Below are 24,559 nucleotides of genomic sequence, written 5' to 3' on the forward strand. Positions count from 1 at the left end.
TGGGTATAAAAATCAGAGCTTACATCTGTAGCATCTTAGAGCCTGCAAGGTATCTGTAGAGGCCTTTTAACTTCACCAAAAAACCTCAGGCCTGCCTTTATATGCTACTTGGTATTTTTTCTTTCTAACTTTTAATATTTTTTCTGTATGTTTAGTGTTTTGATTTTTATGTGGCAATGTGACACTTTTCTTTTTTGCCCAATATGTTTGGTGTTTTGTCTGCTTCTGAACCTTTATGAACCTTTTCAGGCGTCTTCTACTTTGGTTCAGAAAAGTTTTCTATGACTTTTTGAACTGCGCTTCTTTTTCCTCCTCTATTCCTATTATTCTTAGGGTTTGTCTTTACATTGTCTTCCAAGTACCCAAAATATTTTATGTCAGGGATTTTTTTTTTAGATTTAACACACACACACATACACACACACACACACACACACACACACACACACCTTTCATTTCTTGTATTCTGTTGGTTGTGACTTGCCTTTGCAGTTCCAGTTCAAATTCCTAAATTTGTCATTGCCAGAGCTCACTCAGTGTGCTTTCTTTATTGTTTCTAGGTTTTCAGGCCTTAAACAGTTTTATTTGCTTCCTTTGTCTGTTTGTATTTTCTTGGTTTTCTTTATGGCATTTATTAATTTTCTAAATAAGGTTCTCTATCATCATATAGTTGATTTTAATGTCGTTTCCTTATGTCTCAACTGTGTTGAAATATTCAGAGCCTGCTGTGGTAGGATAGTTGAGCTATAGTAGCGACTTGTTGAGTGGCTTATTGTTTTTATTCTGATGCAGGCATCTTTTTTTTTTAATTTTTTTTATTCGATATAATTTATTTACATTTCAAATGATTTCCCCTTTTCTAGCCCCCCATTCCCCGAAAGTCCCGTAAGCCCCCTTCTCTTCCCCTGTCCTCCCTCCCACCCCTTCCCACTTCCCCTTTCTGGTTTTGCTGAATACTGCTTCACTGAGTCTTTCCAGAACCAGGGGCCACTCCTCCTTTCTTCTTGTACCTCATTTGATGTGTGGATTATGTTTTGGGTATTCCAGTTTTCTAGGTTAATATCCACGTATTAGTGAGTGCATACCATGATTCACCTTTTGAGTCTGGGTTACCTCACTTAGTATGATGTTCTCTAGCTCCATCCATTTGCCTATGAATTTCATGAATTCATTGTTTCTAATAGCTGAATAGTACTCCATTGTGTAGACATACCACATTTTTTGCATCCACTCTTCTGTTGAGGGATACCTGGGTTCTTTCCAGCATCTGGCAATTATAAATAGGGCTGCTATGAACATAGTAGAGCATGTATCCTTATTACATGGTGGGGAATCCTCTGGGTATATGCCCAGTAGTGGTATAGCAGGATCTTCTGGAAGTGAGGTGCCCAGTTTTCGGAGGAACCGCCAGACTGATTTCCAGAGTGGTTGTACCAATTTGCAACCCCACCAGCAGTGGAGGAGTGTTCCTCTTTCTCCACACCCTCTCCAACACCTGCTGTCTCCAGAATTTTTAATCTTAGCCATTCTGACTGGTGTAAGATGAAATCTCAGGGTTGTTTTGATTTGCATTTCCCTAATGACTAATGAAGTTGAGCATTTTTTAAGATGCTTCTCTGCCATCTGAAGTTCTTCAGGTGAGAATTCTTTGTTTAACTCTGTACACCATTTTATAATAGGGTTGTTCAGTTTTCCTGAGTCTAACTTCTTGAGTTCTTTATATATATTGGATATTAGCCCTCTATCTGATGTAGGATTGGTGAATATCTTTTCCCAATTTGTTGGTTGCCAATTTGTCCTCTTGATGGTGTCCTTTGCCTTACAGAAACTTTGTAATTTTATGAGGTCCCATTTGTCAATTCTTGATCTTAGAGCATACGCTATTGGTGTTCTGTTCAGAAACTTCCTCCCTGTGCCCATGTCCTCAAGGGTTTTCCCCAGTTTCTTTTCTATTAGCTTCAGAGTGTCTGGCTTTATGCAAATCAGTGGCCTTCCTATACTCAAAGGATAAGCAGGCTGAGAAAGAAATTAGGGAAATGACCCCCTTCACAATAGCCACAAACAGTATAAAGAATCTTGGGGTGACTCTTACCAAACATGTGAAAGATCTGTATGACAAGAACTTCAAGACTCTGAAGAAGGAAATGGAAGAAGACCTCAAAAAATGGGAAAACCTCCCATGCTCATGGATCGGTAGAATCAATATAGTTAAAATGGCCATTTTGCCAAAAGCAATATACAGATTCAATGCAATACCCATCAAAATCCCAACTCAATTCTTCACAGAGTTAGAAAGAGCAATTCTCAAATTCATCTGGAATAACAAAAAACCCAGGATAGCTAAAACTATTCTCAGCAACAAAAGAAAGTCTGGGGGAATCAGTATCCCTGACCTCAAGAAATACTACAGAGCAATAGTGTGAAAAACTGCATGGTATTGGTACAGTGACAGGCAGGAGGATCAATGGAACAGGATTGAAGATCCAGAAATGAACCCACACACCTATGGCCACTTGATCCTAGACAAAGAGGCTGAAAACATCCAATGGAAAAAAGATAGCCTTTTCAACAAATGGTGCTGGTTCAACTGGAGGTCAGCATGCAGAAGAATGCGAATTGATCCATCCTTGTCTCCTTGTACTAAGCTCAAATCCAAATGGATCAAGGACCTCCACATAAAGCCAAACACTCTGATGCTGGCATCTTAAACATCTGGGTTTGGGATTATTATACTTCTAGATAATGATTTCTGGGTTTGCCTTGGTTGGGTGGTTGGTTTCTTCTGTGGATTCTGTTTTCCCTTTGGATTTCAGTGCATGTGATAGCCATGTGTTGCTTGTTTGGCTGGTATGTTCACACCGAATGTCTGTTGTTGTCGGAGGCTGAAATGTAGGGAGGGAGGGGATGTTAAGAAGGAATAGTCTGTGGGATAGACAGGAAGTATTGATCCAAAGGAGATGTGAACAGAGGGCAAGGAGGCTTAAGCTGGTATTCTGCTGTAGTGCTTGTTCAAAGACTGAGTCATTTTTTCTAGGAGAACACATGCACACTCACACACATGTACACACATGCATGCACTCACATGCATACATACATGCACACGCACACGTGTGCACAGAGAGAAAGAGAGAGAGAGAGAGAGAGAGAGAGAGAGAGAGAGAGAGAGAGAGAGAGAGAAAGAGAGAGAGAGAGATCTGCAGACAACCTACTTAGTTTTTAGTTTTCTGGCAGGCATGGCCTGTGATTGAGCAAAAGGTGTGCTTGAACTGAGAAGTAGGATGCAGTGATAAGTTAGGAGAAGGAGAAAAATAGTCTATGGCATCCTTGGGAGTTATGGATTGGGAAAAAGTGAGGCAGCAGATGATGACTTGTTGAGGGACTAGTAAAGAGACTGAGTGATTGCATCTGGGGAAAGAGTGTGTGGCAACTCTTCTTGACTCAGTTTATTGGTTGATTTCCATACTGTCATTACGAAAGAGAAGACTGTTCATCACGGGCTTGTCTAGCCCTCTAGTTTCTATACACATTCTTAATAACTTTTCTTCCAATTTTTATACAAAAACCCTTTCTCATAATAAAAAAACTAAATAATGTTCATGTTGTTAAATACAATGGCCAATTCAAAGCATCACTACACAAGACTGTCCTATTAGCCAGGGCTGTTGTCCCTTATTGTTCTGTTCATCAATATTTCTATATGTGGCTGTATCCTATGTATGGGAGCATGACCTTTCTTCTATATACTATATATGCCTTTTTTCCCCTAGAAAACAATCTCATCCATCACTTACAAGCTGTTAGACACAAACATTTTAAAATATACATTTACTTCATCATTTGCTCATTGTATATCAAATGCAACCTCACTTTCTGTATCCATTCCTCCATTGAGGGACATCTGGGTTCTTTCTAGCTTCTGGCTATTATAAATAGGGCTGCTATGAACATAGTGGAGCATGTGTCCTTATTGCATGCTGAGAAATTTTCTGGGTATAAGCCCAGGAGTGGTATCGCAGGGTCCTCTGGAAGTATCATACCCAGTTTTCTGAGGAACTGCCAGACTGATTTCCAGAGTGGTTGTACCAGCTTGCAACCCCACCATCAGTGGAGGAATGTTCCTCTTTCACCACATCCTTACCAGCACCTGTTTTTTCCTGAGTGTTTGATCTTAGCCATTCTGATTGATGTGAGGTGAAATCTCAGGGTTGTTTTGATTTGCATTTCCCTGATGACTAAGGATGTTGAACATTTCTTTAGGTGTGTCTCTGCTATTTGATATTGCTCAGGTGAAAATTCTTTGTTTAGCGCTGTACCCCAAATGCACTCTCCCAACCCTTGAGTTTATGAAGTATCGTCAATCCATTCTCATCTATCTTGCTTTCTGATACATGTTTTTAAACAAAAAATAATAATAATATTCATTTAATGACCAAATAATTAAATTTTGAAGTTAGATTTTATTTTGAAATATCCATGGAGGGGGCAAAAAGAAGACAAGCTATGTTGCAAGTCAATAGCATACACAGTGTGATAATGAAAGTCTCAGAAACGTGAGAAGTGGGTAGAGAGAAGAAAATATCCTCTGACAGTTCATACATCTGTGATCAAGGATGCTGTGGAAATGACTGTGGCTGTAAGATCTAATCATGGATTGAGAACACTAGGGAAGTGATGTTGAATTATTGCCAGGTGTGAATTCATCAGTCTCCTGAAATCTCTTCTCATTATTTGTTCATTCCTATAATCCAGAACAATCCCCATTGTGATAAAGCTATAAAAACTAATTGAAGTCTTAACCAATATCAAATTATTGTAAAATACTGCACAAGGAGGGTAGAATAATTAGAAACATTAATCTTACATAAAATACCCAAATATTTAGATATTTGGAGAGCTTGAGAAACAAAAAATATCTTCAACTTTAATAGAAATATTTTTGAGAAATATTGCTTTAATATTTGTTTTCAGTGGCATTCAAAATTATTCTTCTAAATGAAAACAAAAGGATATATACACAGAGAGAGCCACAAAGAGCGAGACATAGACACATAGAAATATTAGTGGGTTGCACAGGATGGAGGGAGAGGACATGGTAGGGATTTGACAGAAGAAAGAAAAGGGAAGAATAAAGTATATGGGTTTATTTTAACTAATTATTAACAAGAATAAAATAAATCTTAAGGAATTATGACAAAATATCTTTCTTGGTGGAAAAAATTTAGGAACTACAATAATGAATCGAAAACTTTGCCACTTTTAGAATGTCACTAAAGTAAACTAACTGTGGACTGTAAAATGGAGAAAGACAACTGTTGAGATGCTAGATGAAAGTTGTCATGTTCCTATTGCAAAACCCAAGAGAAAACACTAACATCTGTCAATTTTCTTAAGCAGCACTTTGATATATTATAATCTCTTCTAATAGTCTGGATTGAATAAATGCTAACATCAGGAATAGTATGTAAAGCAGTTGTAGATATTCACCGTTCACCAAAAACATGTAATTCAATAACAGAAACGTGTCATTAACTCCAGTGCTTTACTACATGTGGGTTATTCTCACTGCAATAATCTGCATATCACCTTCATTAAGCATATAAAGCTATTAATCAACCTGGAATCTTCTTGGCATTATAATGTGCTATCACATTATTGTATTTTCATACATTCCATATCCTTGATTCCAGATGTTTGTTGAACATAAGTACGACCACTTGTTGAAAATTTTGTGAAGAAATTATTTTTCCCCTGATGTATTTCTCTTTTTCTTTCAGGAGCTGGAATTTTCAAATTTATTTGCTGTTCTTCACTGTATTCATTCATTTTTTGCTGCCAAAGTAGCTTGTTTGGACCCCCTGTTTTTAGGTAACCAGGCTGCTACTTCTGCTGCTGTCAGCTCTGCTTCTACAAGCAAGGCAAAGCACATGGCTTGACATGCTGAGCTCTGCTGGCAGCCTTCAAAGTCACTCACTCCTTATTGCTACCCTGGAGACACCATGCTGTCACCAAGTCAACCATGGAGTCAGTCTGCAATTCCAGCAGCAGAAAGGTCAGGGGGCATCTGCAAATGACCCTGGAAGGGCAGAGCAACTTATTTGTTCTCCCCTGATCTCTATCAGGGTACAGATTTCACCATGTTTGGTGACAACGGAATGACTGATTGATGTAAAGTATGTAAATAATATAAAAATTGTAAGCTACCTATAAATAAAAATACCAATTAAATGGCTATTTCTCTATTTTACATGATTTTGTATGACAAATACATATTGGGCCAGATGATGAATCAATGCCCTATCATTGTATTATGAGTGTAAAGAAGTCAAAAAATAAAGGCAAGGCAAGTAGCATGCAAATCAAACAACAAAACAAAAAGAAATGAGCTCAAAGACAGAAGCACCTTAACTTACCCATGTGAGTTATTTCCTATATTCTCATCCCATGGTTCCATATGGGCACTCCAGCTGTGTTTATCTTACTGTAAAATATTCTGCAGAATTAATAAAGACAATTACATTGGCCTGTGAAAACACCCTAGGAAATTAAACATTTCTTCTTTGGTGAATGTTACTAACATGTTTTATATTAGAAAATGGTATTAATCATGAATGTCAAAAACACCCTTCATTTAAATACATTTCTTTTTTTGCCTAATGAGATTTATGAACAAACTAAACTTTAATAAATTTAAATGTTCCAAACCTCTTGCAGAAAATATATCAATAAATTCTGTGTAAGAAACAAGTCTTTGTTATACTTTTCTATTTAGCCATGCACTAAGGAGTTCCTAAAAAGGGAGACACAGACATTATGAGAGATGGTGATATTTTCATCTGAGCTTATTTATGTGGAAATTAAGTGAGATTTGAAAACAACCATCAAAATTCATGTTATAAAATTCCATGGAAAGTAACTGAATGGTGTCGAATGATGTATGCTGCCGCAGGTAGCTTGTGTCAGCATCAGGAAGGTAAAGAGACAGAAATTTGCACAGTGGGGTGGGAACTCACAGCCAAGAACTAAAGATTGTTCATCATACAAAGCAAAAAATATTCTCTGTCCCTTACTGAGGCTCTGTTGATGTCTGCTTGGAAACAACTCGCTACGTGTTGAAGAGTGAACAAATAAAGTCCCCCGTTGTTGGCGCACAGTTCTATCGAACACTGTTTGATCCCGTTAAAATCACCACATTTCTAATAAGTAAATCAGTGTTCTTTCCTTAAATAGAAGGCAATGCCACATTAGGCTAAAGAGGAAAGAAAAATTATTCTTTAAAGTAACACTTATCCATAAGTGTAAAGTCATTAAGTAGTGAACTATTTTGATAATAATTTAAAATATGAATTCATTTTATAGTGTATTAAGTGAAATCTCAAAATGAAATCTGAAAATGTTATTTTGGATCTAAGATGCCTTGCCAACATAAGATGAGAATTTTATAACAAAGTTTTTTTATAGTCTGCTTTTAAAAGAAATTTCAATATATACCGTCAAAATTCATTTTTGGATTAGTGCAACCAAACACAAAGTCTATGATAATTTTGAATTTCACTAAATTCTGAGTTCTACCTTTCTAACATAGAGGAAAAAAAGTACACAGAGACCTTTATTATCTCTTTTGAAAGTTCTGCTACTGAACTTGTTGCTGCCCCATGGTGGGTGACCACTGGAATTTAAAACTGTTCAGAGATCTTCTGTAATCATTCAAAAACAACTTTATGGAGCTGGAGAGATGGCTTAGTGAATAAGAATTTTTAGTTCTTTCCAGATGACCTGGACTTGATTGCAGCACTCACACAGTGACTCACAATCATTTGGAACTACAATTTTTAGGGATTTTAATGTCCTTTTCCAAACTCAGTAGCAGCAGATACGCACGTGATACATACGCATACATACAAGTGAAACATCACCTAAAAAAAATCTAATAGTAGATTTTACAAAGCTCCATTTAAACATACAAACCCGAGTTAAGATTTTTTTGCTGTTGTTATATCAACTGTCTGTCAGTGCATATGTTATGAAAACAGCTGAAGTATGTGATATTACATCTTGGGTATAGTGTTTGTGTCTTATGTGTGTTTACAAACACATAAATGTATGTATAGAGCAAGTATCAAATGCTGAGCTTAATTATACTGAAAGAAAATGTTTTACACATGTGACACATAGCTATATATGTTTTCAGCTATAAGGTATTTGTTGAATTAAAACTTACTATAACAACCTTGGTTTTGTTAATTTTTATAATATTTGTTGAAATATCACCATACTGAAATTTCTATTTAACATGATTTATGGAATAGGCACATATTAGGAAAATACTGTTCTGGTTTTCATCCATTTAACACTTAGTGTTTAATGCTTCCTTTAAACTACTGTCAGTTGTGTCACTTTAGCTACTTAAATGAGAAAACGTAGAAATTCATGAAAACACAGATTCCAACTTCTCAGTAAGTTAGGTTCAAATATAGATTTGTTTTAACAATCCCAAGTTTGAGTATTAAGCATAAATGAGAATGCTTAATGATGTGTTAACCCTTCCAGTGCCTTTTTGGATGCGTACACACGTTCATGTGTGTGTGTGTGTGTGCATGTGTAGATCATTAAAGGGCTTTTACAGTGTAAACACTGCAGGCTTACAGGACAATGTAGTTATGTGAGTTAGAGAGAGAAGTTTAAAACGGCTAAGATGAGAATGTTTTTCTGTGATTAAAATAAAATTTCATCTGAAATATAGTGTATCAAAGCAGGAAGATTTGAATTTGTTATAGTTTAACTTCAAAATTACCTTAATAGATAATTTAAATATAACAAATATCCAGTACTTCCTATCTAATTGTATTTCATAGGGTAGAATGTGCTAGTGAGTTCTTACTCATATTTCAGGCACGAGCTGACTTGTTTTAAAGCCTTTGCTCATAAAATTATCATTCAGCAAGAAGAAAAGAAAATGGTGTCAAGTTAATATTGGCAAGCAGAGAAGGAATTTCATATAGGCAGTGTGGTTGTCCTCTGGACATATTAGCCAATGAATTCACATGTCCCTCATTTACAGTGACAAAGATTGTTTATAGTAGAGTCCACATTGAATGCTGGACTTAAGTGAAGCTTGACTTCTCTCTAAGGAAACCTAAATCTGAACAATCACTTCATTTTATTGTTTCAAACCAGCAGTGTGAAGAAGCTTTATCAGTGTAAGCACATGCTTGTGCTTAACTTTGTAAGGTAAGTGTCTGGGTTCCAATTTAACATTTTGTTTCTGTTGGTATTGATGTGCTCTTAAGCTAAAGGACTATCTTTATCCATATCTTTAAAATCCACTGTTTGTGTTTTGTTCTGATTCCATAAAATTTTAAATCTTGTCACTTTACATCATAGCTTACCTTTAAATATAAATAAAATAGTATAAATATTATATATTTTATACATATTACAATGCAACGAAAAAAATAAAATGTAAATATATTTATTTCCTATTTAAATGTTTTGGTGGATGTTTGTAAAATTTAAATTTAGATCTGTGACAACTTGCCACTCTGTCTTTGAGTTCATTAATGTACTATTACTAAAAATATACCTTTTTTAATGAACCAAACTAGAAAATAAAAATGAAAGCTTTTCTATGTTCAATTTTGCATTTCTTTGTTTGGCTTTGATCTCTAAGATTAATACACATTTAAGCTACAATCCTAGAATGAACTTCAAGAGAAAAGAGAAAATCTGACCTCTCTACCCAGAGTGCAAACCATTTGGAACATAATCTGCTCTGTCTCATTAATAATCATGAATATTTGATGTTTGACCTCTGAAAGTCTGAGAAGACCTAAGAAAGGTGCTATTTGCCAAATTAGTTAAACAACCTAGGAGTTGCAAATTTGGAAAGCATTACCACTGTGATATCTATGTAATGGTCCATTAGGGATGGGATCTATATTGGGAAGCTAGGGCAAGGACAACATTATCTTGTCACTAATAATTGATGAGCAATTATTGAAGTATCATGTGCCATCCCCAAACCACAATTGTCTTTCATGTGAACTCAGTGTCACAAGAGCATAATCACAGAAATCACTTTAAAACAGTTGTGATATTCAAGGATATACGTCCTTTCTACTAAATAAACTTTTATAACTTGTCCAACTTGTTTTGCAGTTTGAAACAGAATGAAAATTATGTCTCCTCTGAAATAAAATACTATCAATCTTGTATAATTCTAATAACTTAAGTAAATACTTGGGGTGGTGAAAAGATATGGTAACTCTTAACAGCACTAAAATAAAGAGATATTAATGAAGTATTTTAAGTTGATATACAAGCACATGCATTGAAGAGTGTTTACAAAAACAATCTTGTTGGTTAGACCAGTGCAATGCTGGTCTACCATCAATAATATAATTGATTCTGCCCTCAGCACAGTAAATAATAATTATAATTAATGTAATGATAAAATACTTAATTGTTTTTAAAATGTAAAACATATTCAAAGAAAATATGTGAACAAAAGTAACACAATATAGAGATGTTTTCTTTTTGTAAAAAGATTTATTTGTTTATTTAATGTATATGAGTGTGCAACTGCAGGATAGAAGAGGGTATCAGATCACATTATTGATGATTATGAGCAACCATGTGGTTGCTGGGAATTGAACTCAAACCTCTGAAAGATCAAAATCAGCCAGTACTGTTAACCACTGAGCCATCTCTCTAGCTCCAAAGTGTTTTCTTTTAAAAGTATTTTATTAAATTTTCAAGGGGCAGGATAAGGTGTGGGAGGAGATGGGGGAGATATACAGAAGGTCAGAAAATTTAAGAGAGGTGTGTAGCAATGGGGGATGGGGAAGTGAGGGTACCCAAGAGAAAGTCCCAGATGCCAGGATAGCAAGAGAATACCAGGACCCACCATGGATGACATTAGCTGAAATACCTATCAAAGGGGAGAGAGAAAAACAGTAGAGACCATATTAAGAGGCAAGGCATGGCACCTGATTGAGGGATGGGGCCAGCCACCCTTCTCAAAATGTTTAACCTGGAATTGTTCTTGTCTAAAGGAAATGTAGGGCAAAGATTAGAACAGAGATTGAAGGTAAGGCCATCCAAAGACTGCCCCACTTGGGGATTCATCCCATATGCAGCCACCAAACCCAGTCACTATTGCTGATGCCAAGAAGTGTTTACTTACAGAAGCCTGATACAGCTGTCTCCTGAAAGGCTCTTCGAATGCCTTATTAATACAGATGCAGATGCTTGCAGTTAACCATCAGACTGAGCATGGGGACCGGAATGGAGGAGTTAGGGGAAGGACTGAAGGAGCTGAAGGGTTTTCAAGCCCATAAGAAGAACAACAATATCAAGTAACCAGATCTCCTAGAGTTCCCTAAACAACCAACCAAAGAATACACATGGAGGGACCCATGGCTCCAGCTGCATATGTAGCAGAGGATGGTCATTTGTGGCATCAATCAGAGGAGAGGCCCTTGCTCCTATGAAGACTTGATGCCCCAGTGTAGGGAAATGCTAGGGAGATAAGGTGGGAGTGGATGCGTGGGTGAAGTATCTCCCTCATAGAAGCAGGGGGATAGAGGGTGGGATGTAGGGGTTTGCAGAGGGGAAACCTGGAAGAGAGATAACATTTGAAATATAAATAAAATAAGCAATAAAAGTTTAAAAAATTTCCTACACCATATTCAGCCACTCTTTTCAACTCTTCCATGACATATTCCCAATTTCCTACAAACAGTTTTTGTCCCTGAGTATTAGAGGCAGGAGGCATTCTTCTAGAGCATGGTTAACCTACAAGGATATATCACAATACCCTACCCTTAGCTGTCAACTGACAACAGCTCTTCAGCTACAGGTAGGGGATTATACCCATCTACCCTTTCCTTTCTTGGATTTTGTTTGGCTTAACCTTGCAAGTTCTTGTGAATGCTGTAACACTTCTGTGAGCTCATATGTATAGCTGTCTTGTCAACTCAGGAAAAGAGTTCGCTATAGTCATTGACCACCTGTTTTTCTTACAAGCTTTCAGGCCCGAAGCTTGGAGACGAGCATGTGTTATAGATGTGCCATTTGTGGCTACTAGTTTTTAAGTTGAGAAATAAGTAGGAAATATTTGATTCATGGAGTTTATATTTTTCAAATGAGAAGTAGATATTAACAAAAGGTGGAGGTACATGTGCATTTCAGAGTCAGATGTTCCATTCTAATGAACTACAATTAAAGCTAGCTATTGTCTCAGAATAAATTCTTTGAATTTTGATAAAGGAACATGCTCTGTACCATCAACAAGATCAAGATTTAAAACAATTTCTCTACCACATTCATTCTCTCTCTCTGTCTCTCTTTCTCTCTCTCTCTCTCTGTCTCACACACATGCACACATACACACCAAATAAAGAAATAATAGACAGACAGACATATAGAAGATAAATAAAGTGTTATTGTCCCTTTAAAAGTTTCTTTCCTTACTCTAACCTGTCTGAGACAGACCAGTTCTTTGTAATTGTTTTCCTCTTCCTCCCTTCCTCCCTCCTTCCTTTCTTCCCTCTTCCTTTCCTCCATTACCTCTCTTCTTCTTTACTTTCTTTCTGTGAGGGATATATGCCAGAGGTCAAAGGTAGATGTCTACCTCCCTTCTGGCACCCTGTTAATGGAATGTTTAGTCTGCATAATAGGAGAGCTCTCTGATACCTGATGCCTGTGCATGGGCAAATGACGCATACCTAACAGGAGCCATATTGGTTTCTTCTTGAGAATTGAAAACCTTGATGATCATGATGGGAGTTCTCTACTATATAAATACCAGCCAACCTCTGTAACCACTGGGTTTTATTCTCTTAGAAATATTGAGTAACACTGGTGACAAATATCACACTCAAAGGGCTTCTCACGGGTGTGCACACGGGTGTGGCACTCATATTTCCCTATCTGGTCAAGTGTCTTATCACATTTGGGACACTGCAAGATTTTCTTATTGCTGCTCTGAATGATGATGGTAGCTAACCCTTTGTGGATGCTTCCTGCAGAGTCGCCAGCCTCAGGTTCCTCTTTTTCATCATTGTCTTTGTCCCTCTGCTCAGGGTCAGAGTCTTTGTCCAATACTTCCTCCTCCAGCTCTTAGTCTTGTGTATTATATTCACTTCCAGGGTCCTCAGAATAATTTCTTTCTGACCTTTCCTTATCAAAACTTTCTTGATGCAAATAGTCTGACCCATAGCCACTTCCTGTTCATCGTGGCTGGTGTCCTCAAACTTAATGGGACATTTCTGATTCCTCTTTGAATTCCGAGTAGAAACCATCACTCCAACATTTTTAACCCATGTATTTTCCCCCAGTAACAGAGACCTGCTTAACTGTTCACAGAAAGAAGCACAGTATCAAAGTAGAGTTTCATAAGGAGCACAAGTGCCCTTACTCTAATAAGCTGCATGCAAGCAAGAAGTCAGTAGCCAGGCATGTCAAGAGATTTCATCTTCAAAATGCCTAAGAATTTATTTCCATCAAGAAGACTAAGAGTGAAAGTTGGAAATGTGATATTTGTAAGAAATCTTTTACTTGAATACCAAACTTGGAGGAACACACAATTCTATAGTCACAAGATAAGCCTTTTAAATGTACCTATTGTGAAGAATATTTCAAATCCTGGTTTGCACGGTTAAAGCATCAAGAACTTGCCTAGCTTGCACAGCAACTTTCTAGGGGAAAGGTGATAGTCATGAAATAGACATAGCTGCTTGGTAAAATACCAACAAGGCTGATCCACAGGCTGTGATCATTGACCTGACGTCCTTTACTTTCAGTTTGAGCATCTATGTGTTACACTCTTGAGGGGCTGTTAGCATAATGACTTACACATATCTTCTATGACAAATCACTTCTGTATTGCCTTGAGAAAGTCCTGGAAGTACTACTCCCTACTCTCAAGGAAATAACTTCAGTCAACTTGGGAGACTTTTCATGTGCCTTGTGGCAAAGTAAATTCATGAAAGATAATATTAAGAATAGTATTTGCTGAGAGAAGGTAACAAGTTTCAAAGGATAGGAGAAATGACAGAAGATCAGAGCCCAAAACTCCTTTTGCAATGCATTTAGAATTTCTTAGAATTATAACGTAAAGACAAAAGGCCATACATATGAAGTCAGTAGTAGGAACTCAGCAACTAAAGCTAGAATGACTAAAATAATATAGTAGTATGCATAGGTGGTAGAGTAACTATATAAAAGAAGGTAAAAAGAATAAGATATTAGGATTTGTCATTCTTGGAAAGATTGGTTTGTACCAGGTTGCTGTAATATTAATTAATTTAGGAACAAAACAATTCTTGTATTAAACTAATTCTTATAAGATTATAAATATAAATAGCAACTACAATGGTTTCTAAGCTTAGGTCAATTTGAAATTAATATAATTGACCATTAAAAGTTAATAATATAATACTTAAAGCAGGGTGAGTTGACTGGACATTCTATCAATTTTTTAACTGCAAAGTGCTGCCAGTCTGAGAACAGGATGTTAAATGCTTGCTTATTTAAACTTAAATGGTTTGTAAAATTGTAGAAATAAGAATATGGGCTTCATGATAATAAAAGCTTTCTAGCTATAATTAACTTGTAACCCTGGGTATACTAAAAAAGTATGCGCAAGACAAAATGACATGATCTGTATCTCTTCAAATTGTCAATGTTTTTGAATCTGTATAAATAAAAAGAAATGTTCTAATTGCTAGTCAATCAAAGTTACAAAGCATCCCGGTTTTGGTGTATGAATTACCCTTCCCCTCTCCTGATCTTACTTCCTCTCTGGAACTCATTCACTGTTGGGGTTGGCCCCTTGAACCTAGCATGAGCATGAATGAGGCACTAAGTTAAATTTCCAACACTGAGGACAAAAACAAACTAGCTTTCCATGGAAATGGAAAGATGGCTCATTCATTAACAGTACATGCTCTTTCATAAATACCTATAATGTCAAAGCTGTAGGCGTATGAAACATTCTTCTTGTTTCTATGTGAATTCACACACACACACACACACACACACACTCACACACACATAAAACAAAACAGACAAAAACAAAAAATAAAATAAACAGAAAATAAAACTCAAGCAAACAACAAACAAAAACTTCAACTTCATCTGGGTACAGGAATCTGTATGATGGCAGTTTTCCTGAGATTAGGGGCAGAAACTCAGTAGTTGAAGGTAGGCCCAGACTAGAAAGCCAACACTATTTCAAAACCAAATAAAAGGGTTGGAGATATCGTTCAGTGATATGGAGCACCATCTAGTTTTATAGAGGACCCAGAATTAATTCCCAGCACCACATTGTGGTTTCAAATTGTCTCTAATTACAGTTCCAGGAGATCTGAATATTTGGCTTCGGAGCCTCTGCAGACACTGAATGCATGTGGTTCACACATGTATATGCAGGCAAAGACTCATACACATGAAGTAAAGTAATAAAAGTATTTTAAAACAGCTAATAAAACAAACTATCTTGTATAGAAGTGTTTCTCTGAGTCTGATAATTTCTCAGATAATATGATTTTCCATTGATCTAAGATGTTTATCCTAAATATTCCATATTTTATACTTTATTAAGGAAAGTTTGGCACTTAAGGTTAATCCTTTCATGGTAATTAGAATTTTTAATAATTTTTAATTCTCAAGTATCTTTAAATTTCAATGTAATTGTTAGACTCATTTGGCAATTTCAGCAGCCTCAACTAACCTTAAATCATAATCACATTGATGCACAGAGGAAAAACCTTATGAAAGTATAAGTTGTCATCAAAACTTAAAATGTACTTTTCAAATATATATACATAATTTTTTATCTAAGAAATATCAGCTGCAATGCTTTACAAAAAAGCCATTAAATTAATTTTACTGACTGTAATTTTCTCAGTACAGAATTGTTTGTAGTTGAAGGAATTCTGATGGTGGAGAAAATAAACTGAGTCTCAATCAGAACAAAAGTAGTTAGTTTTAACCAACAAGAGGTTAATATTGCAAAGAACGTGAAGGATCAGTTAAATATCATTTGATAAAAGTGCAGGAAACAAAGCATTGCCTTAATTATACAGAATCATAAAACTAGCAAATATGAACTGAAGAATGATAAATAAAATCACAAAAGTAGAAAATAGCAGACAAATTTCAGAGACTGAAACAACAATTAAAACAGTAAGATCCAGAGACCACAAAAAACAGTATTTGCTCCAACATTCACCACAAACACCAAAAAACATACCAACTTGTGTTTCATAGCAAGGATCTGAGACAATTCAGGTCATTTTAGTACATCTGAAATAGTTTTATAATGATGATTTATTATAGATCTTTCTGGTCTTATCCTGTTTAGAATATTTGCAGACATATATGTGTTTTATGTTAGGATCTTATAGAGTGCGGAATGCTCACCATTAGAACTATTAAAAAACGTGGTACACATCTAAACAGAGATTTCTCAATAGAGGAATCTCAAATGACTTAAAGAAATGGTCAACATCCTTAGCTATCAGGGAAATGCAAATCAGAACTATTTTGAGATTCCATTTTATACATGTCAGAATGTCTAAGATCAATAGTATTAATGAACATTAATGCAGGTGAGCATGTGAAGTCAGGGAATACTTCTTCATTTCTGGAGTGAGTGCACACATGTATAGCTGACACTGTGGAAATTAATAAGGCGATTCCTCAAAGAATTCCCGTGGAAGAAGAAGGGAGGAATTGTAAAGATCAAAGACTCCAGGAGAACATGGTCCACAGAATGAACTAAGCAGGACTCAAAAGGGGTTAATAGACACCAAAGTGGCCATCAGGTAGCCTTCATGGGTCTGTACTAGGTACTCTGCATATATCCTATGATTGTGTAGTCTGATGGTTTTTGTGAAACTCCTAATAGCGGGAGCAGGGTTGTCTCTGACTCTTTCACCTCTTTTGGGTCCCCTTTCCCTATCCTGGGTTGCATGCCACAACTATGAGAATGTTTGCCTAGTCTTATTTTATCTTGTTATGCCATGCTTGTCCTATATCACTGAGAGACCTTCTCTTTCTGAAAGGAAACAGATGAGTGGATCTGGGAAGAGGGTGGCCTAGTATAAATAGAGGAAGATGCAAAGAAAAGAAATTTAAATTCAAAAATTTAAAACATATTAAAAATTGAGAACTTTAAGCCATGAGTTTCAATTATGCGATTAACTAGCCTTACATATGAGAGGCAAGTGCTGCCAATGAGATATATCCACAGCTCACTTTTTTCAAATACTTTAGAACTCCCTACCCTATTGTTTCTTTCATTTTAGGCTTTGTTTTTAACAACACAAATATCATATAATTCCTTTGAATTATAAATCTCAAAATTACTGTTGTAGTCTTATCTGATTTGTTTTCTCACCTTTCCTAGTAGTCTGCATTGCTTTAAGAAGTCAAGAAATTTACATTCACATCCAGAAGTCTGGAGAAGGTAGACCCAGAGATGCAAGAAGAGAGAAGAGAAAATGAAGGCCAAGTCAGGGATAAGAGGAGAGGCTTGACAATCTGGCATCTGACACTCTGGAGCCCTATTGCCACTTCATATGAAACACATTCACAACATGTCTCCACTGCACATCATATCACTCACTCATTAGGAGCATCTCTCCTAGATCAGACAAGATTGTTCTCTTTAGTACCTTCATTTCTCTGAACTTATCACCCTAGTGTTCAGTCTTTTCTTCATTTCTTTGTTTAACAGCTGTTTAGGAAAGAGTCTTTTGGTAGCCTAGAGTTGCTTTTGGCAGGAATATCTACTGAACATTTGTGACTTGATCTCAACAGTGAGGCAGACAATAGTGAAGCAGTTGGCTTCGACCCCGGCTGAGGAACTCATAAGCTACAAACTGTTTGGCATGCTAACCAGTGTTTCTGATATTTTGGTTTTGTTGGAATGAGTACAAAGATGCTTCAGACATTAGAAGACCAGAAGGAGGGTTCTATAATATTCTATACCTCTGAAAGCAAAGCAGGATCCATTAAAGTGCTGTCTCTTTTCTGTTACAAAAGTTCCAGAGCTTGTGTTTGTGCTTAAAGTCATCATTAGAAGTACACACCTGTTCCTTTGGACTATGTGTTGTGATGCAAAGTGAGAAATTAACATAAGGTAGATCCTGACAGTATTTTTTCTGTAACACTTAGGAACCACAAGACACACTTGGTACTGTGGAAAATGTTACTAATGGATTTAAAATACAACATATTCCTCAGCTGGACCTATATTATAAATACCATGTGGAGTGGTGGGAAGTATATTGGATGGAATATTCTATCTATAAAGAAATGAAAGAACTTAGCCATGCAGGACATAAGATGAAGGACACTTTCTACCATTTGTCCATTCCTACACCTATTGCTCTTCCTTGGCTCTGCAGAAACAATTATTATCCAAGTTCCTCTTTCAGTCATAGAATTTTATCATAAACTAAAGTGAATATTCTCTGAAAACCTTACAAACTAGTGTGCATGAATTAGCCATATCTAAATCTGTATTTAATTTAATATTCTCATGTCTCATTGTGACTTCCAAGTTCCAAATATTCTGCCCCCATACCAAAGAAGTCCTTGCATTCCATCTACCTCCTGACGTGTGTATAACTTTTACTTGAGCCAGGCCTGTCTCTCTAAGAAAGCAATGCTTTCTAGTACTGCTAACACATCTGCATTGTTGACCCTAACATAAAGATATAATTTCCTTTCTTTCTCATCTTCATTTTCCTCTGCTGGAAACTTCCAGGATTTACAATTGAATGTTATACTGGTTTTATCTCAAAATCTAATAGTCTCAAAAATCTAATGGAGATAGTCTTCAAACTTTCTTAGGAGTCTGGTATTATATTTTTAAGCAAGCTTCTAAAAAACATTAAGATTCCATTCTTTTTTTTTAAATTTGTTTTTTATTTTCTATATTCTATGTTTACATTCCAAATAAAATTAAGAAAAATAATAAGAATGGAATATTGATTGCCTAGCACCTAGTATTCAATAGATTCTCACTTGCTTAGAGCCTTACGTTCAAAATAATTGTAAAAATATAAGATATAGAAAAGGTGATCTACACTTAAATGTTAGATGATATTTCCTACTATTGGGGAAAATCCTACTATTTTTCATATTGTAAAGCAACAATTACATTCCAGATTTTATATATTATTACATAGAATTATTTATCTAATGGTATGAGACCTATAAAAAAGACATTTCACACTTGGTCCTGCATAATTTTTAACTTGTTTCTTAGACTGATATATTAACAACCACTGCAATTAAGTGTGTATTACTCAGATGTGCTCCAAAAACCTGACTCTTTGATTATTGGATATTTACACAATGGGGAGTCCCTAGCAAAAGTTACTTTGCTTAATTTCTGAAAATGTTGGCTTTCTTTCACTCCTTTCCTTCACTAACAATATGAATTAGAATTAACATTGACACCAGAAAATCCGTATAAATTCACATTTAGAGAATATTTAAAACAACTAAATATTTGCAGAAGAGTCTACATATTCTTTCACAAGATCCACCACAGGAGGTGTAGAAGAGAAACCAGTACACGTCAGGCACAGGTACAGCTATAGCATAAGCTGTCATCTAGGAGAAGACAAACAGTTTAGTTCGAAAAATCCTGACAACATTGTCTTTTTCTATAGTAGCATGCCATTAGAACCTTCCATGTGTTGTAAGATATCTAGCTATATTTGATATAAGGAGAATTGTTTTCCTCAGCTCACCAGTTTAAGTATAAATATTCTCTAATAAACTGTCCAGAGACACTCAAAAATGCTTAACCAAATGTATATTTGGTTGTCTCATGGCCCAATCAAAGTGACATAATTAACCACCATAGTCACTTCATAGAAATACCATGACAAGTAAAGTGTTTTATAAGTTAGTCTTAAAGGTTAGATGAGTTAGGGCCTGTATGATAGCTCAACAGGTAAATGTATGTTAACCAAGCATGACATGTTCAATTCCCAGGACTAGAATATTGGAAGGATATAACAAATCTCAAAAGCTATCCTCTGACCTTCACACAAAGGCCATGGCAGGCATGTGCACATACAAAATATAGCCACAACTAAATGATGTATGTTAGCCGGGCGGTGGTGGTGCATGCCTGTAATCCCAGCACTCTGGGAGGCAGAGGCAGGTGGATTTCTGAGTTCGAGGCCAGCCTGGTCTACAGAATGAGTTCCAGGACAGCCAGAGCTATACAGAGAAAACTTGTCTCGAAAAAACCAAATCCAAAAAAAAAAAAAAAACAAAAAAAACAAAAACAAAACAACAACAACCAAAAAAAAAAACCCAAATAAATGATGTATGTTTATATATTGTAAAGAATCAGTAGAATTGTAGGCCTACATGAGAAATTTAATTCTTTTTTTGTTTGGTTTTGGTTTTGTTTTTGAGACAGGGTTTCTCTGTGTAGCCCTGGCTATCCTGGAACTCCCTCTGCAGAACAGGCTGGCCTTGAACTCAGAAATCAGTCTGCCTCTGCCTCTTAAATGCAGGGATTAAAGGCACTTGCCACAACTTCCTGGCAAGAAATCTAATTCAAATTTATATAAGAATGTCTCTAAAATATAAAACATTTTATTTGCCAAGAGAGGACCACAATTGCATCTTCAAGTCAATGAAAGAAAATGTATTTGTAAGTATCACAGGAAAAAGGAGTTGAATATATCTTCATCACCACAGTCACTGATGAATATTGCAGGATAGCAAAGACATATGACTCAACATGGCTTCATACAATGTTTGTAAGAGAAATACAGTTTCACTTTGGCAACACAGCTTTATATATTGAAAAATGTTCCGAGATAATATCTTACAGTTTAAGTAGTTTTCTCTTTTATGTTTCATGTTTCTTCAAACTGATCTAGGTTTCAAGACAGTTGATAATGCAATGAAAGTCAACATGTATTTTTTTAAAATATTTTTATTTTTTATATTGTTTACATTCCAAATGGTTTCTCCTTTCCCGGATCCCCCCCTCCCCATATGTCCCACAAACCTTCTTCTCTCCATCCATTCACCAATCACCTCCCTCTTTTTTCTCTATCCTTATATTCCCATCCAATGCTAGATCAATCCTTTCCAGGATCAGGACCCTCTCCATACTTCTTCATGGGAGTCATTTGTTATGAGATTTGTGCCTTGGGTATTCAGGGCTTCTGGGCTATGAGGTCCCATTTGTCAATTCTTGATCTTAGAGCATAAGCTATTGGTGTTCTGTTCAGGAACTTTTCCCCTGTGCCCATGTCCTCAAGGGTGTTCCACAGTTTCTTTTCTATTAGTTTCAGTGTATCTGGTTTTTACATGGAGGTCCTTGATCCACTTGGAGTGAAGTTTAGTACATGGAGATAGGAATGGGTTAATTAGCATTCTTCTGCTTGTTGACCTCCAATTGAACCAGCACCATTTGTTGAAAAGGCTATTTTTTTTCCCACTGGATGTTTTCGGCTCCTTTGTCGAAGATCAAGTGACCATAGGTGTGTGGATTCATTTCTGGATCTTCAATTCTATTCCATTGGTCCACTTGTCTGTCACTGTGCCAATACCATGCTGTTTTTTAACACTATTGCTCTGTAGTATTGCTTGAAGTCAGGGATACTGATTCCCCCAGGATTTCTTTTGTTGCTGAGAATAGTTTTAGCTATCCTGGTTTTTTTGTTATTCCAGATGAATTTGAGAATTGCTTTTTCTAACTCTGTGAAGAACTGAGTTGGGATTTTGATGGGGATTGCATTGAATCTGTAGATCGCTTTTGGCAAGATGGCCATTTTAAATATATTAATCCTGCTGATCCAAGAGCATGGCAGATTTTTCCATTTTCTGAGGTCTTCTTCGATTTCCTTCTTCAGAGACCTGAAGTTCTTGTCGTATAGATCTTTCACTTGTTTGGTTAGAGTCACACCAAGATACTTTATATTGTTTGTGGCTATTGTGAAGGGTGTCATTTCCTTAACTTCTTTCTCAGCCTGTTTATCCTTTGAGTATAGGAAGGCAACAGATTTGCTTGAATTGATTTTATAACCAGCCACTTTACTGAAGTTGTTTTTCAGTTGTAGGAGTTCTCTGGTGGAGTTTTTTTGGGTCACTTAATTATACTATCATGTCATCAGCAAATACTGATAATTTTACTTCTTCCTTTCCAATTTGAATACCTGGGAAGAGGCAGCTTGCTCTGGTGAGTTCTTCTTGTTGTATTTTTCCTTTGACTAGCAAGAAGTGTCCCTCAGAGTCTCTTTTGATGACTTTGGGTTGAAAGCCAATTTTATCTGATATTAGAATGGCTACTCTAGCTTGTTTCCTGCGACCATTTGCTTGTAAAATCTTCTTCCAGTCTTTTACTCTAAGGTAGTGTTTGTCTTTAACCCTGAGGTGTTTTTCCTGTATGCAGCAAAATGTAGGCTCCTGTTTACATATCCAGTCGGTTAGTCTATGTCTTTTTATTGGGGAATTGAGTCCATTGATATTAGGAGATATTAAGGAATAGTGATTATTACTTCCTGTCATTTTTGATGTTATTTTTTAAATTTGATTGGTTAACTTCTTTTGGGTTTGATGAAAGAAGGTTACTATCTTGCTTTTTCCAGGGTAAAGCTTCCCTCCTTGTATTCCTGTTTTCCTCCTATTATCCTTTGTAGGGCTGGGTTTGTGGAAAGATATTGGGTAAACTTGGTTTTGTCATGGAATATCTTAGTTTCTCCATCTATGGTGATTGAGAGAGTTTTGCTGGGTATAGCAGTTTTGGCTGGCATTTGTGTTCTCTTAGCATCTGCATGAGATCTGTCCGGGATCTTCTAGCTTTCATAGTCTCAGGTGAGAAGTCTGGTGTGATTCTGATAGGTCTTCCTTTATATGTTACTTGGCCTTTTTCTCTTACTGCCTTTAATATTCTTTCTTTGTCTAGTACATTTGGGGTTTTGATTATTATGTGACAGGAGGTATTTCTGTTCTGGTCCAGTCTGTTTGGAGTTCTGTAGGCTTCTTGTATATTCATGGGCATCTCTCTCTTTAGGTTAGGGAAGTTTTCTGCCATAATTTTATAGAAGATATTTGCTGGCTCTTTAAGTTTTAAATCTTCACTCTCATCTATGCCTATAATCCTTAGGTTTGGTCTTCTCATTGTGTCCTGGATTTCCTAGATGTTTGGGTTACAAGCTTTCTGCATTTTGCATTTTCTTTAACTGTTGAGTCCATGGTTTCTATGGTATCTTCAGCGTCTGAGATTCTTTCTTCTATCTCTTGTGTTCTGTTGTTGATATTCGCATCTATGGCCCCTGATTTCTTCCCAAGGTATTCTATCTCCAAAGTTGTCTCCCTTTGAGTTTTTGTAGTTGTTTCTACTTCTGATTTTAGATCCTGGATGGTTTTGCTTATCTCCTTCTTTTGCTTGTTTGTATATTCCTGTAATTCTTTAAGAGATTTTGTGTTTTCTCTTTCATGACCTCAGCCTGTTGACCAAAGTTCTCCTGTATTTCTTTAAGTGATTTTTGCATTTCCTACTTATTGGCTTTTGTATTCTCCTGAATTTCTTTCAATGATTGTTGTGTTTCCCTTGTAAGGGCTTCTAACTTTTGATCCATTTTCTCCTGAATTTCTTTAAGTATGTCCTCCATGTGTTCCTCTAGTAGCATCATGACCAGTGATTTTAAATCCAAATCTTGTTTTTCTGGTGTGATGGGGTATCCAGGACATGCAGTTAAAGGAGAATTGTGTTCAGATGCTGCCATATTGCCTTGATTTCTGTTAGTGACGTTCCTGCGTTTGCCTTTTGCCATCTAGTTCTCACTGGTGTTAAGTTGGTCTTGTTGTCAATGCTGGACTCACCAGTTGGAGTTTTTCTTCAAGAATCCTCTGAAGGATTTGGTAGATAGAGGTTGTTTAAATGCTATACCACTCCTGGGCATATACCCAGAGGATTCCTCAGCACGTAATAAGGATACATGCTCCACTATGTTCATAGCAGCCCTATTTATAATAGCCAGAAGCTGGAAAGAACTCAGATGTCCTTCAATGGAGGAATGGATACAAAAAATGTATATATACACAAATGAGTACTATTCATCCATTAGAAACAATGAATTCATGAAATTCTTAGATAAATGGATGGAGCTGGAGAACATCATACTAAGTGAGGTAACCCAGTCTCAAAAGATCAATCATGGTATGCACTCACTGATAAGTGGATATTAGCTTAGAAACTTGGAATACCCAAGACATAATCCACACATCAAATGATGTCCAAGAAGAATGGAGGAGTGGCCCCTGGTGCTGGAAAGGCTCAGTGCAGCAGTATAGGGGAATACCAGAACAGGGATTTGAGAAGGAGTGGATGGAGGAATAGGGGGAGGGAATAGGGCTTATGGAACTTTCGGGGAGTGGGGAGCAGGAAAGGGGAAATCATTTGAAATGTAATTAAAATATAATGAATAAAAAAAGAAAAATATAAATAAAAAAGAGGAAAATAAATAAATAAATAAATAAATAAATAAATAAATAAATAAATAAA

General features: G+C 36.3%; 1 protein-coding gene across 1 annotated transcript in view; it reads left to right on the forward strand.

Annotated features, from left to right (window-relative positions):
- The window catches only part of Sntg1 (syntrophin gamma 1), a 401,178-nt gene extending 395,245 nt beyond the window's left edge, over positions 1-5,933 (forward strand). Inside the window, exon 17 of the mRNA XM_052175391.1 lies at positions 5,775-5,933. Within this exon, the coding sequence (XP_052031351.1) occupies positions 5,775-5,933 (159 nt within the window). The remainder of the gene's footprint in view (positions 1-5,774) is intronic.
- Positions 5,934-24,559: the final 18,626 nt, after the last annotated feature.

Source organism: Apodemus sylvaticus, chromosome 3 (genome assembly GCF_947179515.1).
Source record: "Apodemus sylvaticus chromosome 3, mApoSyl1.1, whole genome shotgun sequence".
Lineage (NCBI taxonomy): Eukaryota > Metazoa > Chordata > Mammalia > Rodentia > Muridae > Apodemus > Apodemus sylvaticus.